The sequence below is a fragment of the Orbicella franksi genome, chromosome 11 (genome assembly GCF_964199315.1).
Source record: "Orbicella franksi chromosome 11, jaOrbFran1.1, whole genome shotgun sequence".
Lineage (NCBI taxonomy): Eukaryota > Metazoa > Cnidaria > Anthozoa > Scleractinia > Merulinidae > Orbicella > Orbicella franksi.
In genome coordinates this window covers 21,906,853-21,925,303 of record NC_138155.1, presented here as the reverse complement: position 1 = coordinate 21,925,303, position 18,451 = coordinate 21,906,853, and the positions used below count along the sequence as shown (strand labels likewise).

At 38.9% G+C, this 18,451-nt stretch overlaps 1 protein-coding gene across 2 annotated transcripts in view; it reads left to right on the top strand.

The window, feature by feature from the left end:
- LOC145460181 (uncharacterized) overlaps positions 1-16,188 on the top strand; it is a 38,601-nt gene extending 22,413 nt beyond the window's left edge. Inside the window, exons 25-44 of one of the 2 annotated variants that reach the window (XM_081444920.1) lie at positions 1,838-1,945; positions 2,735-2,782; positions 3,624-3,683; positions 4,287-4,355; positions 5,034-5,123; positions 5,394-5,477; positions 6,360-6,422; positions 7,623-7,730; positions 8,013-8,102; positions 8,756-8,808; positions 9,371-9,440; positions 10,502-10,597; positions 11,131-11,220; positions 12,051-12,255; positions 12,353-12,407; positions 12,680-12,800; positions 13,338-13,436; positions 14,779-14,798; positions 15,618-15,729; positions 16,053-16,188. In XM_081444920.1, coding sequence (XP_081301046.1) covers positions 1,838-1,945; positions 2,735-2,782; positions 3,624-3,683; positions 4,287-4,355; positions 5,034-5,123; positions 5,394-5,477; positions 6,360-6,422; positions 7,623-7,730; positions 8,013-8,102; positions 8,756-8,808; positions 9,371-9,440; positions 10,502-10,597; positions 11,131-11,220; positions 12,051-12,255; positions 12,353-12,407; positions 12,680-12,800; positions 13,338-13,436; positions 14,779-14,798; positions 15,618-15,729; positions 16,053-16,088 — 1,677 coding nt within the window. In that variant the 3' untranslated portion in view covers positions 16,089-16,188. The remainder of the gene's footprint in view (positions 1-1,837; positions 1,946-2,734; positions 2,783-3,623; positions 3,684-4,286; positions 4,356-5,033; positions 5,124-5,393; positions 5,478-6,359; positions 6,423-7,622; positions 7,731-8,012; positions 8,103-8,755; positions 8,809-9,370; positions 9,441-10,501; positions 10,598-11,130; positions 11,221-12,050; positions 12,256-12,352; positions 12,408-12,679; positions 12,801-13,337; positions 13,437-14,778; positions 14,799-15,617; positions 15,730-16,052) is intronic. The other variant, XM_081444921.1, reaches the window with a different exon arrangement.
- The last annotated feature ends 2,263 nt before the right edge of the window (positions 16,189-18,451 follow it).

The following is an 18,451-nucleotide window of genomic DNA, read 5'->3' as shown; positions in this document are numbered from 1 at the left end:
AGGGGACATGCAGATGTATGGAGACCCGTACGTTGCGCAGAAGGGTTAATCTGTTAATCTGTCAGCCCTATTTATAGAGCGTTTTCACGTGGAGTCATCAAATTCTTAAATCCAAAACTAAACAGCCGCCAAAGTTGTTGTCCTCATCAGGCATAAGAGGTACCAGCGCATTTTGAACTTGGAAGTTATGGCGGTGCGTGACATAAAGCTACGATCGCGTTTGTCGAAACCTATGTTTTATCTCGTGATTTTTTAGCCATTGAAGACGTTGCCGTATTTGAAAAAGTGTTTATTGAAATGTTTATTTGTTTCATTTTATTTTTATTTACACCTTTTTTTGACCTGAAATCAGCATTTTTGAGCTTATACGTTGCGTGAAATTACCATTTTCAGGAGCCCATCATGGGCTCCTACCATTTTGCTGTTTTCTAAGTGAAACCAACATCCTTGCCGTCACGCGTTAACGCGAAATCAACATTTTAACCTATTTAGACCTGAAATCAACATCATTGAGCTTATGCGCTGCGTGAAATTGACATTTTGCTGGTCTCTAAGTGAAACCAACATCCTTGCCGTCACGCGTTAACGTGAAATCAACATTTTAACCTATTTAGACCTGAAATCAACATCATTGAGCTTATGCGCTGCGTGAAATTGACATTTTGCTGGTTTCTAAGTGAAACCAACATCCTTGCCGTCACGCGTTAACGTGAAATCAACATTTTTGAGCTTGTACGTTGCGTGGAATTGACATTTTGCTGGTTTCTAAGAGAAATCAACCTCCTTGCCGTCACGCGTTAACGTGAAATCAACATTTCAACCTTTTTTGACCTGAAATCAACATTTTTGAGCTTATACGTTGCGTGGAATTGACATTTTGCTGGTTTCTAAGAGAAATCAACCTCCTTGCCGTCACGCGTTAACGTGAAATCAACATTTCAACCTACTTAGACCTGAAATCAACATCATTGAGCTTATGCGCTGCGTAAAATTGACATTTTGCTGGTTTCTAAGTGAAACCAACATCCTTGCCGTCACGCGTTAACGTGAAATCGACATTTAAACCTTTTTTGACCTAAAATCAACATTTTTGAGCTTATACGTTGCGTGAAATTGACATTTTGCTGCTTTCTAAGTGAGATCAAAGTCCCTGCGGTCGCGGCGGGCCGATCCTTTGTTATGATAAACCGAGGCGAGACTTCGACTTATAACAAAGGCTTGGCTTGGTTATTATAACAAAGGATCGGCTCTGTTTATCATAACAAAGGCCCGGCTTCGTTTATTTGCAGCCTCGGCGGGAAAAGGGCGTTAGGTATTTTAATCAAAAGTGAACTTTGTCGAAAACGCTCCAAATTTCGCATAGAGTTTTGTTTAGGTATGTTTAGCAATGTCCCGTAGTTTTTGCGCTAAACCTTGCTTCGTTTTCAGGATATTGCGTATGCAAAAAACCACTCGGTTTTCCTAGCGGCGTCTTTATAAAGCGAAGCAAAAACCAGCGGCAAAAATACAGGAACACGTTTTTCTATTACATTGAAGACCACATGCAAAAATTCAGCTAATTTGGAGCAAGAAAAAAGAAAAGCAACCAAAATCGTCACTTATCCCCTTTTATGACTAGCTTCTTCAATTAATTCTGGAAAGAGAACCTTTCATTCTTAGTCCCTTCACCTTCTGGTGTCCACCAAAATGCTGTGAAACAGTCGATGTAATTTTTGGTGAGGATCTTTTTTTCATGAAATTCGTACTGCACGGTTTCTTTTTGTTCACGGTGCAAGTAAGGAGAGGACTTAGTAATTAATATACACTAAATTTCCAATTCTTTCCCCTTGCATTGCAGCAAGCTTTGGAGTCTAAATTGGCCGAAGTGGACAGTTCGGGCAAGAGCCAAGTTTCAGAGTTGATGGGGACACTGAAGAATGTCAAAGAAAAATTAAAAGAAAAAGAGGTATTCATAAAAATTATTTCCATTGTATAAGGGACCTAGCGGTTAAATAAGGCCTAAATGAAGGATTTACTCTTGTACTCCTCATGCCGTCTTGTAAAATGTCCTTGGCTATGGGATGGTTCATATCCCAGGACGCTTTGTGATAGAGTCTGAGTGCAGGGCTAACCATTATAACAAGTACACAAGCTCCTATCCACCTTATAGAATAGTTAGAATTATTCTGAGCGAAACTGTACTGGCAATAAATGTCTGAACGATGCAGTCAGGGTTGCAACAAGACAGGAATTTTCAGGGAAAAAATAATTCTTCAAGGTCAAGGAAAAGTCAGGGAAAATTAAAATAATTTAACAAGGCTGATTTAACACCATTGAAGGCTGGAAGAAACATTTGGGGTTACTGTGATCTCAACAATATTTTTCCTTAATGAAGAAAGAAAATTTGTTGAAAACTTATATGTTTTAAGGAACGATTAGAAAGGACAGCTGTAAGTTCACGCTATAAGCCGCTACCAGATCTGACTTTTTGTTTTTTTGGAGGTCAGGGAAGTGCTATTTTTATCCGGGAAAAGTCGGGGAATTATGAAAAGTGATGCCAGTGGCAAACATGGCAGTGTTTGCGTACTCTTATGCCCCTCTCCATCCAATGGGTTCCGGCAGTCTGAGCTGGGGGTTGTGGAGTTGCCGACAGAAATGTTGGGGGCGTCTGCGATACCCACAGCATCAATTTATAACGCCTACAACAATTCGATCTCGAATAAGCTGCCTTAAATGCTATGGTTCTTTTTTTCAGGATTTGTGTGACAAATATATCCAAGAACAGCAACAGCTTAATGGAAAGGTAAAAAACACTGATCTCTATAAACTCTTCCAGTCCTTGGCTCAAAATATGAATTCTCCCAACAGATTATCAATCATTTCTGCCAATGTTAGCTCGGAGAAGTTGGTGTTGCATCACGACCGTATCTTCGTTCTGTTGATTTTTTAAATTTTCGTCACCTTCCTTTCTTGATAGAGTATTCGACCTTGTTGGTTTCTTTCGATTGACTATTTCTTTTTACAATAAACAGTAGCGATATAGAAACCTTTTTTTCATATCGCTTCTGTTTATTCTAAAATGTTTTACAAAATCGTCCGTTATTTCGTCTGAGATATATTTTTTTTTATCTAACTTTGTAATTCATCAACGGTAATTTTGAGGTTTCCTAGACTTGCTCTAAGTCGTTCATTTTACATTATATATAGGCCTTTTGGTTCCCTATAAGCCGTGAGCAGAATGGTTTGCGACAGCCAAAAACGAGGATTTTACCGAGGGCAGAGTGCCGTTTATTCTAGCAACGCGACGCGTCAGGCTGAAATAGAACTCGTGCGAGACGTGCGTGCCAACATGGCTGGGAAACAATGGGCAGTTGTTTCTTTGCCAGACGTGCGCGTCGCGCTCGCGCTTTTTGACCTCGCGCATCCAACACGCAAGTCTGACGCACCCTCTGCCCCAGTAACAAACGATCGAATTTGCGTAAGTCTAAAGATTTCTTTGTTGTGAAGATATCGCCACTAATCGCACAATATGACATAAGTATATCTTGATATTTGATTTTAAGAATTGTAATTTTATTTAGACGTGCATCAGGAATACAACGCAATTTGTAAACAAGTTGTAAATCATTGTTTCTTATTCATAGATCCAACAATTAGAACAAGAGAAATCATCGGTGGAGGAAGCCATGAAAGAACTTGGAGAGGTAAGTATGCTTTGTTATAAGTAAGAAATAACTTAGAATAAGTAGTTTTGTCGTGTTCTTAAAGCTGACTTGGAATGACTTTTTCACAATCTAGGGATGCCAATTTCATCCGAGTTGTCAAGTTGATTATAGTTTCATTTGAACTTCATTATTGTGAAAACGTGGTTTCACAAAACTGCTGCCCTGCACGCAAAAGGGAAAAAAGTTCATTCACAAGCAAAGTCTTTCTGGAAACATTCAAGAACCTTATTTGCTTCCGCAAAAAAATACTTAGGAAAAGGGTGTTTCTGTAATAATGTTTCCTCGTTTTCGGCGGATTAAAAAAAAGTTTAGAAATTAAACTTCTGTTACAAGGGGTCGAAGTAACTGTTCTGGTACAAGAAGAAAAATAAACTTGAGCCCCCCTCCCTCTCCTGCCTTCCCCTCCCCCTCCCCCTTCCCCCCTTTCCTTCCCCTCCCCCTCCCCCTCCCCCACCCCCACATAATAAAAGGCTGATATCTTCTAGGGAGTCCTTGACACTCTCCATTCCCTCCCACCCAGCCATAAAATAACTCTGAAGAAGACGTGACGTATTATTATTATTACTATTATTTTTTATACAGGCTCACCAAAATCAGATCGCAGTACTAGAAACTGAGTACAGTAGCAAGGAAATGAAATTACAAGAACAGGTAAGAATTATTTTTACACCTTCTCTGAGGTTTCATTTATAAATTTCTCGAGATCCAGAAGATCCAAACTGAATGATTAATCAAAGTTTAACACGCTTGTTACATCACGTTTAAATGCAGTTCCCCGGTACAGTCTTCGACAACTTTGGTTGATCCATGTTGTAACAAGCTTTTCGTAATGATTGATGCCATTTTTGCCACAGTTTAGCCGACCTAGACTAGTTCGAAAATATGGTCTTATATCAGGTTAAATTAGGTCTAAATTTGCCAATCTAAAATTAGATCCACGTTTAGGTTAAGGATAGCAGTAGGTTCAGCTATTGTAGAGGTGACAGTTATAAAGAATGAGGGTGGTTAGTATTTCCAAAGTTCTCCGGTTCCATTCTGGTGGTTTTTTTAGAAAAAACAAATTTCGTTGTGTCACTAAAATGACATCGTCTGTTCGCGAAGACGAAAATTGCTTAGTCTCTACTTGGTCGTGTAAACCTCAAATAAGCTGGAAGCCAGTTCTATCTTCGTTTAAATATTCAACCGCTGAAGCCGTAATTTTGAATTGTGGTTTCTCCTTAATTCATTTTGAGAATTTGGTATTTCATCAAGGCAGTAGTTCACCCTTCTGATGACTTGGCTTTACAACTGTATATAACATTTTTTGTCTGTTCTTGTTGTGTTGAAAAGCTTGCTGAACAAGAAAAAATTGCCGGTGAGCTGCAAAGATCTCTGGAGCAAAAGGATGAACGAATCAATGGAATGCAAAGAAAAATAGAGGTGTGTAATTGGAATTTTATTTTTGAGTCAGGGAAAATTGACATTTTGAAGAAGAATCAGAGAAAATTGGATATTTTTTTAGGGAAGATAGAGGAAGAAGTCAGGGAATTTTGAAAACTGTTGTGTGTTGTTGTGCAAGTTGTTTACTGGCGTTAAGAAGTGTGCTTAGCTATAACGATGGCGGGGAGAAAATCTACGTTTTTACTGTAATACCCAACTATTTTTTCATTGTTTTTACTTGTAGTATACTCTGTTTTTTCCACATTACAGGTTCTGGAGGAAGAGGTTAAGAAGGAATGCGCAAGTTGCAAGAATTACGAAGCACAACTTTGTAAAATGCAAATTACTTCGAAGGTAAAGTGACTCCTAAACGACAAAAACATGCAAATATGCAAAAATATGCAAAAATATGCAAAAATATCCAAATATGCAAAAATATCCAAATATGCAAATATGCAAAAATATGCAAAAGTACAGAAAAACTCCGCGTGTAAGAAGCTAGTGGTTTAAGACCCTGCTGGCTGAAATTTGCCAATTTAAAACCCAAAAATATAAGAATCTGTTTAGCCAAGCAAGATCAAGCAGGTTCTTATATGTGGGTTGCAGTTAAATTATGATTAACATTTTAACTAAGGAGTGTGACTTTGAGATGGGAAATTTATTTACAAGAAAATGCATAATGCAGTTGTGAATAAATACTGTATATTTAAGTACCAAACCCAAGTTTATTTATTTTTCTGTTAATCAACAACCCTAATCTCCTTCATAGAAACTAAGAACGTAAAACCTAAATTGCCAATAACTGCCCCAAAATATTGCCAGACTTAAAAAATGTAGGTTCTTGCACACGGATTTTACTGTACCTCAAAAATGTGCAGTTTGCTCAACAGTTGGATCCAAATTTAATTCTAGGATCCAAACATTTTACTCCGTTACGCTCGGTAGAAGTACCTATATGTTGTGTTGCGTGACACAACATTAAACGCGTATTAATTCTGTCAGGCTTGAAGTAACTTGTACGTTTAAAATCCCGTTACTAAGCAACACAACTTCCCCATATTATATCATGCTTTCGTGACTGCTCATGCTAGCTTTTGATTGGTTTAGAAAAATTAGATTCGGCTTGATTTGTGCCAAAATGGCGTTTGTTCAACAGTTGGAATAGTTTATTGTAGTTATGGTGCAAAACAGTTTCATTAGTGTTCACAGCTAAGGTGTCTTCACTCTGTTTTACAGGAGCAGCAAGAGAAAATAAGCCGACTTGAGAAGGAACAAGAAGATGCTCGAAGCGACATCAAGGCAAGTGATCACTTCAGTACTAAATGTGTTGAACTGAGGGCTCAGCGAGAGGTCTGGGGTCCAGCCCTAGGTGGGGCACTGTTTTTATTTTTTCAAAATGCCTTTCTCCACTCAGGAGAATCTTTGTTTACGATATTTGCCTCACTAGCATAAACGATACAGTTTCTGACCAAGGTACAAAAATATAAGTTCTGAATATTGAAAGGGCAGTGCACGATTAACTGTCCCAAGGAAGTTGAATACTTTTTGTGCGACTTGGGTTTAAAAAGTCAAATTTTACAAAGAATGTATGGGCTCATTAGAGCTTTTACCAACCAGAAATTTTGCAGTTTTTGAAGGACAGTATCTCCTTGAATATTACACCCAAAGAGCTAAATATTTCACCATGCACTACGTTTCACAAGCTCCTTTACTGTTTTTTAGTCAATTCATTTCTAGCGTGATGGCTTCTCTGCGCAAAGTTTTATGCTAGTAAAGCAAAATGTAAACAGTGACGTCAGAAAAAATCGCCCTGTGATTGGGTGAACGGCCGACCGTCGGGGTAACCTGGCCTGCTGAAGTAAGCTGCACTGGACTAAACTTTCCGTCCAGGAGGGCAGTAACAATAGTCTTAGACACTTCATTTCACAGAAACCGGAAATAAGCGTACGGTGCCGAGGAGCCACCCTGTTTCTCCAGTCGGTCGGTCGGAGGTTTGTAAGACCGCTAACAGCCTGTAATCTCAATGAAACTGTATTCTAGACCTAAAAATAATATTGAAAATAAAGTCAATGTCCGGAAGCGACAATTTACAGTAATCGATTTGTAAGTGAAGTTTATCCACTGTGGCAGGGATTGGATTGCCTTTTGAATAGTTTTGAAAATTTTCCTCCCGTTTCCATAAAAACTTTGCCAAAAAAGAAATCTCCTCCAATGTAAATTTACTTTAAAACCTTTTCAGAGAGCATTTGGCTTTTTTTAAAGTTCAAGTTTAAAAAGTGTTGTATTTCATAATTCGAGGGAAATTCTTTACAATTATCACATTTCCAGCGACATTGTTAGTAAACCTCTGTTCGAGAAAGGAGCCCGCGTTCTCTTCTCGGGTAGGAAGGCTGACCGGACTCGAGAGAGCTGCGGAAATCGAGCTTACCTTGTTAATGGAAATGAGTTAATTGTTTGAACACGGAGAGTTTTTGGTAAGTGTCTGTGTCTTGTTTCCAGGACCTTCAGGGCCAAGTCACAGCTGGAGAGGAGGAACTGGGGCAAGTTAAGGGACAGGCTGAGGAAACTGAAGGGATTTTGAGACAGGCCGTAGAACAGCTTAATGAGGTGAGTTGGTGTTGTTAAGTCCGTCACTTGTCAATCCGTGTTAATTAATCTTCTCCAATAGTTGTTATTGCAGTTGAGTCTGCGGTCAGATATTCTTTTGTTTTAAAATGCATACAAACGAGGCGAAAGGGTCGATACAATGCAGAATTGACCCTGTCGCCTCGTTTGTCTGTCAAGCCGCTGATAACTGCAATAACAGCTATTTTAACCACCCTTGCTCGAGATATCAAAAGAGCGTGAAAAAAATTAGGTTGCTATTTCACTGAATTTTATTCTTGCCAGGCAAAGAATTCTTTAGAGACGCAAGTTTTGAATCTTGATGGCGATCTGAAGACTGCGCGGGAACAAACACAGAAAATTAAAGAAGAAAAGGTATATTCCATGATGAAAATAGTAGAATTCTACTAATATACTATTGCAAATGCTGCGATCTGATTGGCTGAGCTACTCTTATACTATCAGCCATTAGTGCGAAGTTATTGAAAAACATTTAGATACAAATGTATAATTAAATTCCTGAGAAGACTAAAAGAAGGACATTCACTCTTTCATGACTTAAAAAAAAGTAGAAAATGTTGAGAAAACTGAGGAGCGCGCATACTTGGAAGAAAATTCCAAACGACAATTCAGTCCGCGCGATTTTTCTCAAGTGTAAAGTTAAATACTATGTAAAAAACAATTGGAAATGGTTAGCTGAAGAACATTTAAGTAACAATTCTAGTAAAACAATTAGATTGTTCGCTCTCGATTTCTGTGAGGTAATAGTTGATTCGGCCTTCAGTTATTACCTCATAGAAATCTCAAGCTCATAATCTAATTGTTAAATAGTGAATTCCTAAACTACGATGGAAAGATTCCGTTCGCTTTCGTAAAATATATTATGCCGTAATATGGGACTCATTGCTTTGGCATTTAATTTTGACGTTTTGAAGTTTTCATTGTGGAAAAGTTACGAACTAAAATTGAATCAGAAGTAGTATTGTATTAATAACACTTACGAGACTTGGAACAAATCTTTTTGGCAGGATTCAGTGGAGCAAGAATTAGAAAGTCAAAGAGACGCTTTCAATGGTCTAAGGTAACTAGACTGCAACTTCCGTTACATTTGTTGAGAATATCCATCCCGTGTGCTTGATAGCCTTTACGAATGTAGTTCTGAAGAAATCCTTGGGCCACAGATTGGGTTTGTATAGAGGCGCTGGATATTAAGCCCCCTTTCTCAAATGGTTACCCCCCTCCTTTCTCTCTAATGCAGTTTCCATGTTATCTGTCATTGCTTAAAGGAGTTACGTCACTGTTTGCGCGTCTTGAAAAGTTCAGCCTTATTTTGTCAAGTTCGTCGTTTGCAATCCTTGTCAATCTTCTCCATCCTTAACCATCCTTGTTTCTTTATGGTTTATTATTATTATCTCTTTGGTGTTTTTCTATCTAGTAAACTATTATTTTCAGGTTTTCTTCAATTCAAAGGTAATTTTGTACGTGGCCAAATAACTCAAAATACCGTGACTGAGCACCTTTAATGAATCTTCTAGAACTGAACATTGAGCAAACTTATTTGTATACCTTGTCTACTACGAGTTGCGTGACAATGAAAGACGCTTCAGTCATTAAATAGAATTATTCTTTTTCGTATTTCTTAGAATTTCATTACAGACAAAAATAGCAGAAGTGGAGAAAAACCTCGCAGCGGAACAAGAGGCCAAAGAGAAGGTGAAAAAAATTCTTTACTTCCGAATAATCTCACAGTAAAACTTTAGAAATATATACTGTCGTTTATTGATGACATTTGCGTTAATGTAAATAATTAATGTTATTTAGTGTAAAAAGCCACGAAAAATACCTCGCACAATTTAATTCTCCACCTAACTGGTTGGATGAGCTTCACCTCCCTCTATGGTCCCGCCCACACTACGCCGTAGGGATTTGAAAATCCAGCTTTATTTCTCCGTTTAGGCCTACCGTCCACACTAATCCGTCACGAAAATGGAGTTTTTCAAACCGGAGGAATTTGAAAACGCCGGCTTTCTTGTTTTAGTGTAAACGGAGAACATTTTGAAAACGGAGCTTTTCAAGAACGATGTAGTCACGATAATCTGGTGATTTCCTGGACCGAGTTTGTCTCAAACACAAACCCAAAATGAGCGGCGTAGTGTGGACGGAATACATTTCATGCGCTTTCAGAATGAAAACGCCGTTTTTAAATTTCTCCGGCGCAGTTTAGACGGGGCGTAAACTGATCTACCGACTTACAGATGAATTGGCTCGTTGATTGACATTCTGTCATTCACTTTCTTTCGTCCCTCCCTCCGTTCACCCTACCATCTCCCTTCCGCCTTGCCTCCGCCAGTGTCCCGCCGCGTGCATCCATGGATAATTATGAGCATAATTGTGAACTCGAACATAATTATGAGCATAATTATGAACTCGAGATTTCAACTATCACTGTCAGAAATCGAGAGCGATTAATCGAATTGTTTTAGTATAAATCTACTAGTCGTTCAAAACTTTGTCTAAATCCTCTTGACAGACACTTGGAAAACGCCAAGAAGCGGCCGTCATTTTGTTAACAAGGGCACACTGCTACGCTACTCACTATCTATCACAGAATGGCTAGCGAGTAGCGTAGCCAATCAGAGAACGGCAATTGTGATAGAACGCTAGTAGATTTATACTGAAGTGCTTTAGAAACCCCTATGCAAAATACTTAGCTGTCCAATAGGAAGGTGTGTTATATATTCCTCGTGTTATAAATGTTTTTATCGTAATTGAAGGCGCTGCAAGAGGCCCAAGAGAAACAACAGCTTCTCATTAAACAAAAGTTGGAACTGGAAAACAAACTGCATAACACTGAGAAAGATCTCAAAAAGGTGAGGATATAGAGTAGCGTTAATATCAAAGTAAACATACTCATTACTGGTCTGTATAAATTTTTTACAGTACCCATTGGGAGAATTTGGTGATGAATTCTATAAACTCTGTTGTCAACATAAAGATTCTTCCAACTAGTTTCTAGACATTTCTTATAACATTAGGAGGGAGAATTTGACGATGTACTGCTACTTGAATTAAACCCGTAATGGAGACCTACCTGGTCGTGGCATGATCTTCATTTGACCCCTAAAAGATACCACTTAACGGACATGACATGGCATGGCACTTTTTATTATTTCTACGAGAGCAACCCTTAAAGATGTCGTGACAGCTAAAAATAGTAGCATTTCGTCCTGAACACCCCAAGAGAGACCAAAATCCGTGTTTTACACCCCTAAACGAGACGACGAACATCCTTGACCTTTGCACATGTAAGTTCCCCCCCCCCCCCCCCCATCAACCCAGGGTTTCTTGGTAAGCGATTTTGTTATAGATTCTGATCAGTTGATTTTGTTTTTACATGTGGTAGTCTTTAGAGGACCACGAGGAAACAAAGGAAGTTTCTAAACGAGTTCAGCTGTTATTAAAGGAGGAGACTGCAGCCGTTCAAACGAAACTGGTAAGAAATTTTCTTCTCATCACTCCCCTTCGTATGATTCAAAGCTGGGATATAAAACATATAACATAGGTTCTAACTACGATGGTGAAGCGCATGCTCTCTAATTTGCTGGTAACCGCTGTTTATTTGCTCGCGGGCGAGTACTTCCCCCGTTGGCGAACGCTGAATCTGAGTGTCTATCGAATTTTAACGTGACTAGTTCACCGAATGTGGACAAAACGCAGGTTAGCATTTTCAAAATACTTGTGCAATCATAGTTAATAAAGCGAAATGGTTAGGAAGGCCGGTAAACAAAAAAAAAAAGTAAATAAACAGGCTGGGATTTATGTTTGAAGGCCGTCCCTGCACATTTTATTGTTTTATGCTCATAGATTATGCATTACGTAATCGCAATGCTTCTATTGGTTAGTTGTATGAGCAAACATAACTACCTTTCGTCTTTTGTCAGGTTTTGTACAGGGTCAATCCCCAAAATAGTCAACAAAAACATACAAAAAAGAACTTTGCCAGGTTTCCTAACCATTTCCCTCTGTTATCTATTGTGCAATCAAGAAAAACTATCTACACAATTGTTTATTTTTCAACATGTTTTTAAACAATGTTCTTAATACTAAGCTATAGCAAATCTGAAAACAGCCAAATGTAGGCTGTTTTGTAAATCAAAATACGTCTCTTTACGATCAAATCCGATAGTTGCGTAGAGAATATATGGTGAACATCTTCTATTCCCCACGTCTCTGTTTGTGAAAGGAAAGTTTTAACTGAAAAAGCTTATGGACTCAAATGCGCTTCCAAACGACCTTCTCATTCGAAGAACGCTAAATTTTCAGGCAAACGAAACACAGGAGCTTGAAGAGCTTAAAAAGAGTAAAGAACAAGCTGAGGCGAGGCTCAACATTCAAATTTCGTCGCTGAATGAAAATCTCACGGCGGCGAGGACTGAGGCCGAGAAATGCCAACAGCAGACGAAGGAGACTGAGACCAAGCTTGCAGTAGCTGAGAAGCGAAATGACGATTTGAAAGGCGAAATAGCTGGTGAGTGGCATATGGTGAACTTGCAGTTTATTACTGAAGATGCCGATAGATTGAAACCATTTTCTAAGAGTGAGATTCTTTTTGTTTATTTACTTAGTTTTGGAAGCAACTGTTCAAAATAACCTGGACGAAAGGAGAAAATTACTTGAAAGGTATGTGTTTCAAACGACGCTGTGTTAACTGAAATTATAAGCGTTACTATTGTTTACCAAATCGTCACGCAACTTGTAACGATTGCATAAGAAATCAAGAGCACACGAGGGCGGGAAATTGCAGAGAAATGTATGGAAGACTTCAATGAAATTCCACGTTTCTCCCACATCTACGCCCATTAAATTTCACCTTTTTCACGCTTTGCGCCATTTTAAAACATGACAGCGTTATAAACTCTAAAGCGGTCAGTGTACTTTTCAATGTTTTTTAGATGCGTAGCTGCGGACGAGGCATTAGAAAAACAGAAAAAAGAAAACGCTGAACTGAAAAGAAAGGTCGACAATGCACAAGCTGCAATGATGGAACTGACGCAAGAGAATCAGTCATTACAGGTATGGCTAAAAAAGAAGTGGCGCTACTAACTTGACAGTATTTCTAGATGGCATAGTTGAGGTGCTCTTCCGGTTGCAAGCAACCCGTGCCAAGCGCGGGGAAACGTGACCAGTTTCTTGCGCGGGAAAAGATGAAATCCGTGTCAAGCGCGGGAAAACATGTATTCTGTGTCAAGCGCGGGAAAACATGCAACTACTGCCACGCGCGGGAAAACATTTAACCAGTGCCAAACGCGGGAAAACATGCAGTCTGTGTTATGTGCGGGAAAACATGGAAGCCGTGTCAAGCGCGACAAAACATGCAACCGGTGTTTTGCGCGGGAAATTGCACGTATGCTTATCAGGATTGATGTTGATTTGGCCTTTGATTGGCTGAAAAATTTAGTTTGTTTGGTTGCAGTACTTGCAAGGTTTTTTTTTGCACCTATTATAAAGCTTCGCTAACTCTAACCAAAGCAGAAACCTTCTGTCGAACCCAGGACAGCAGAATAAAGCTCATACTTCTGAGTACACACGTTTTCATCACTCCCCTTTCAGATTTTAAATACGCAAAAGAACGCCCGGAGATGGGAAAGCGATACTGACGTCGCAGCTTGCAATGGTTGTGATAGAGCATTCTCAATGAAAATTAGAAAGGTAAGTTTAAAGTCAAACTGTGTTGCTTATATCCTACCATTTGTCTGTAAATAGTAATGGTTTGAACCCAGGAGTATCAGTTCCCGTCCACACTGCGCCGTATCAATTTGAAAACGGAGGTTTCACTCTGTAAACGCATCAAATGTTTCTCCGTCCACACTACGCCGGAGAAATTTGAAAACGCAGGTTTCACTCTGTAAACGCATCAAATGTTTTTCCGTCAACACTACGGCGGAGAAATTTGAAAACGCAGGTTTCACTCTGAAAACGCATCAAGTGTTTCTCCATCCACACTACGCCGGAGAAATTTGAAAACGGAGGTTTCACTCTGTGAACGCATCAAGTGTTTCTCCATCCACACTACGCCGGAGAAATTTGAAAATGGAGTTTTCACTCTGAAAACGCATCAAATGTTTTCCGTCCACACTACGCCGGAGAAATTTGAAAACGCAACAATCACCGGTCATTTTGGATTTGTGTTCAAGGAAAACTCGGGCTGGGAAATCACACGATAATCGTAACGTCATCGTTTCGAAAAGCTCCGTTTTCAAAATGTTTTTCTTCCACACGAAAACGCAAAGCCGGCGTTTTCAAATTCCTCCGGTTTGAAGAGCGTTTTCGAAAAGCTTCGTTTTCGTGACGGATTAGTGTCGACGGTAGGCCTAACCGTGTAGAAATAAAGCTGCGATTTCGAGTTTCTCCGGCTTATTGTGGAAGGGACCTTAGTAGTTCGTATGGTGTGATGGTCTGGGTTAGTGCAGTTCTAAAGGGGACTATTGTTGGTGAATGACGTTTTAACAAACTGTGCGAAAGTCGTCTTAAGAGTCAAGCGAAAAGTGTCTGTCAGTGACAAGACAAGTGTTTGTTTGTATCTTATGTATGTCTTATGTCACAGACGGAAGGGCTTCAACTAAGGAACAATCTTTTAAAAGTGAAGATACGATAACCGGGGCTTTTTTTTAATGTCCTCTCTCTTAACAATAAGAAAAACCAGTTGTCTATATTCTATACGAGCATGGGATTTTTCTTAAAATGTATCGCTAAGTAACGGGTGGGAACCGACAGGAAAACCTTCGTAGAGTTTCTACTTTGTGCTGATTGGACAATAACATCGGAAGCTCCTCGGAAGCTCTTCGCTATCTAACGGAGGATTTTCCGAGGGGCAGTTGTTTCATTGACTGGAAATGCTAGCGAAATGTGTGAAAAAAATCTTGGTACTCGTAATTTGAATAATTTTTTTTTTTTACTTTTTTCCACGTTTTTTTTTTTTTTCTACCCAGGCTACAGTTGTTTTACTTGTCAATACTCTCATCTTTTGCTAATCTATTTCTTTCCTTTTCAGCACCATTGTAGAAATTGCGGGTAAATATATTATCTTTTCGTATATTTTTGACATGCACGCCACATTATCCACACTCACGAATTCTTCCTTTGCTTGTTGGTTTTCGCGAAAAGTTAAGAAAGTTATTGAAATAAATGTCCGTCAAATTGTTGGGGATAACCGATTAAGACAAAATTTAAGAATGACCTCTAGTTTAGTTTTCTTTTCGCTCAAAAGTAAATCCAACACAAAAATAGGAAAAAATCCCTTAGATACAAGTTTTATCGATGCCATGTTTTTGTAAACGTCTCTCTTAACCTGTGTAATGTCTGAACTCTGAAGTGAAAAAGTTGTTGAGAGCAGATGCAAATGTAATAATCTTTTTTTTTAAAAGCAAAAACAAAAAACAAACAAAAACTTTAGGGATACAGGCCCTTTGTCGCTTTCCGCCATGTTCAATCTTGTGACGTCACATTGATGAGCTTTTGCCACGTGACAGCTAGCAAAGGAATTACTTTCTTAAGCCTAGTTCACACCAGCGACTTAACGACATAAGATGGACGTTACGTCGTTATGTTTGCAGTATGAACATTCTGACAATGATTTAATAGCAACATAACAGCATGAACATAACGACATAAGGGAAAACACTGATCTTTTCGTTATGACTTTATATCGATGCTCACATTACCAACATAAGCGATTATCTCGTTATGTCGCTATGTTGCTGCTAGTATGTACTAGGTCTTACAATAGAGACACTCATGTTGTGTGAAAAGATTCGAAGTGGCTGTGTAAAAGTCTGAAATAGTTAGCCTAAGCCCGCAGTAAGTTCCTGTCTTGTTTAATCTCCTATACAGTTTAATTTACTGCGGTGATTGTGCATCTAAAAGTGCGCCGCTTACTTCGAGCAAGAAACCTGTACGAGTGTGTGACAAGTGTTTCGAGGAAGTCACTTCAGGGACAGCTAAAGTAAGTTTGGTGATTGCGTTACATTACACCTGACAGTCCAGGCCTCAGGTCTTATTTTATGTTTGTAGTTGCTCGATTTTTTTCTACTTTGTTGTACTTTTGTTTTATTGCAACACCGAGTTGCAGTCCTTGGGGAAAAATTTGTGGAAAAAGCTGTGGAAACACTCACCTGTCGGCTCGTGTTCCAAAAGCATTTCTACATGTTTTCTGTTTCTTAAATAATGCTACCCTTCCATTGCCCCCCTCCCCTACCCCACTCTCCCCTTCTTTAACAAAACATGTGCACCGAAGATTAACTCAAACTTGTCGTGTTTTTCTTTCAGTCGTATTCACTTGGTCCAAACCAAGGCTTCAGCTGAGAACACGCCTTCAGAATAGATCATGTTACTCTCTGTTGCGCCCTTCGACGGTGGTGTAGCGCGTTATAAGAGTTTTATACATCAACTCATTAAATGGAGAGAGATGGCATTTCAAACTGTCGGCCACAACTGTGGAATCTTTCATCAGGAAGAAGGAATCTGAACGACCTCGGGAATTATTATTATCATCATATAACTGATGTTGAATACTTGAAAAATTACTAGGGGCGTCCAATTCATCGCTTAGCGAGGGAATGGGTGTTTTTAAAATGCATGTTTTAAACTGCAGGAATTGACAAATTTACCTTTATTCTACTAAGGATAGGGTTTCTAATAAGGATAGGGATTTTTTTACCTTAATAACCTTAATAACCTTTTCTTCAGTTAAGAGAAATCTACAAATGGATATTTTACCGTGGCTAGTGAAATTGGTAGTTTACTGGCTCACCGTACTCTGCCATAAGCAAGTAAGGAAGGTTAAAGTGCCGTAACTAATTAGTGATTCTTAGATGTAAATATAAAAGAGAATAGAGAGAATAAATTAACTAGATGTATTTTTGTAACAATACTACTAAACACAACTTGAACTAAGAAGTTTATAATCTCAATCCCAGATCTCCCACGGCCAAGCGAAGGAACGTCAAACAGAGTGAGATCTGGGTACGAAGCTAGGTATTTTCTAACTAACTTGATTATTTTTATGTTCTCTATAATACACACGTCGTGATGGCGTTCATTTACGATTTGTTTTTCGTTTTTGAAGAACACTTGTAGCATGTGGGGGATAGAAACTAGAAAAATTCATTGGGCCTTTTCCTTATGAAAATGTTTTCTAAATATTTTACAAACTTAAGAGCATTTTTTGCTACAGTAACTGTAACTTTCTTTGCCTTCTAACGTCAAAATTTCGCTTTTAAGGACTTGATAGAACCTAGGCTCAGTCTCCAGCCGTGGGTGTTTCGGTGTGCCCGCGATACGGTCTACCACGAGATGGAGAGGATCGCAGGCGCACCGAAACAACCTCGGTTGGAGACTGAGCCTAGTTAGTACTCAATCGTTTATCTGTGACGACTTTTATGATGCTTGCTCAAGCAAACCTGTTTTTCTATATGCATAGCTAAATACTAGTCATAGTTGATATTATTTTAGATCACTTATGGCAGGAGCCCATCACTAGGAGTGTGCAACTCTCATACTAAGCCTATGTGACCGCATTTTTACAGACCGGTCTATTTTTAGGCTTCTTTTCCCGCGAAATATGTCAGTTCCGGTCTACATGAGTGCGCATCGGTAAGGAAAGAAATGGCGGTTTTTCTTTTCAATCTTCTGGTGAAATGATGACGTCAGTAAAAAATTTAGTCCGTGCTTGTGATTGGTCACTGAGGCTCCTGCGAGGGTCTGAATTCGCGGTAAATTCAAACTAAAAATAGATCGGTCTGTGAAAACGCCGTGGCAGGAATATGGGGTTGTTGCACGCTACTAATGATAAGCTTCTGCTTATAGTTATTTATTAGAAAAAACACTCATTACTTTCTAATCGTTTACATGGAACGTAAAGGTTCTCCAAACGATTTGCAAACGTTTTGTAAACGTTACATGTAGTAAAAACAATTCTCACAAGGGGTGTTATTCAGTAGAATTATTAACACAATTAACTAAGGTTTTAATAGAAGAAAATAATTCTCTTAGATTTTTCAATTAAAGTAGCGTCGACGTTGGCAATGCCCAGGATTTTTGTTTCCATAGTTACATGTTATAGATAAAGCATTGTATTTCAATTTGTCCACATTCATGCATCAGTATGAAATTATACTTTAATCTTAGCTCCGGATGTTAACACCACTATATGACTGTTACACAACGTACCTATTTACTTATCTTACTGTCGATGACTATTAGGAACGAAGGCTCTGGGAAAGACCCTATTAAACAAGGGAAGTTAAAAAAGAAGTCTTGATGTAAAACTTCTCCCGACGAAAATAACAAAACATGTACGAAAAACCTTAAAGAGAATTAAGATCTTGATAATACTTTCTGGAGAGTTCTAATCAGGGTTTTTTTGGTAAAACGAATGTGTTCTCCATCAAATAAACTATTTGTTATCACTTCTAACTCTATTTGTCGCCTAAAAAATTTTCTTGTTTCATCGCTTGTCATGTCCTTCGTAAAGGACACAGATGGAGAAATATGACATTTTCACTACGGGGCTTGCAGCCAAGCAACTATTGCAGCAAAAGAAAGTTATCATATAGGAAAAGAGTTCAACTTCGACAAGAATAAGTCGGGTTTGATCGTGTGCACTTCCATCACTCGCCTGGTCTGGGGCTTGTCCTAGGCCAGAGTGATTCCCCATAACTATGGAC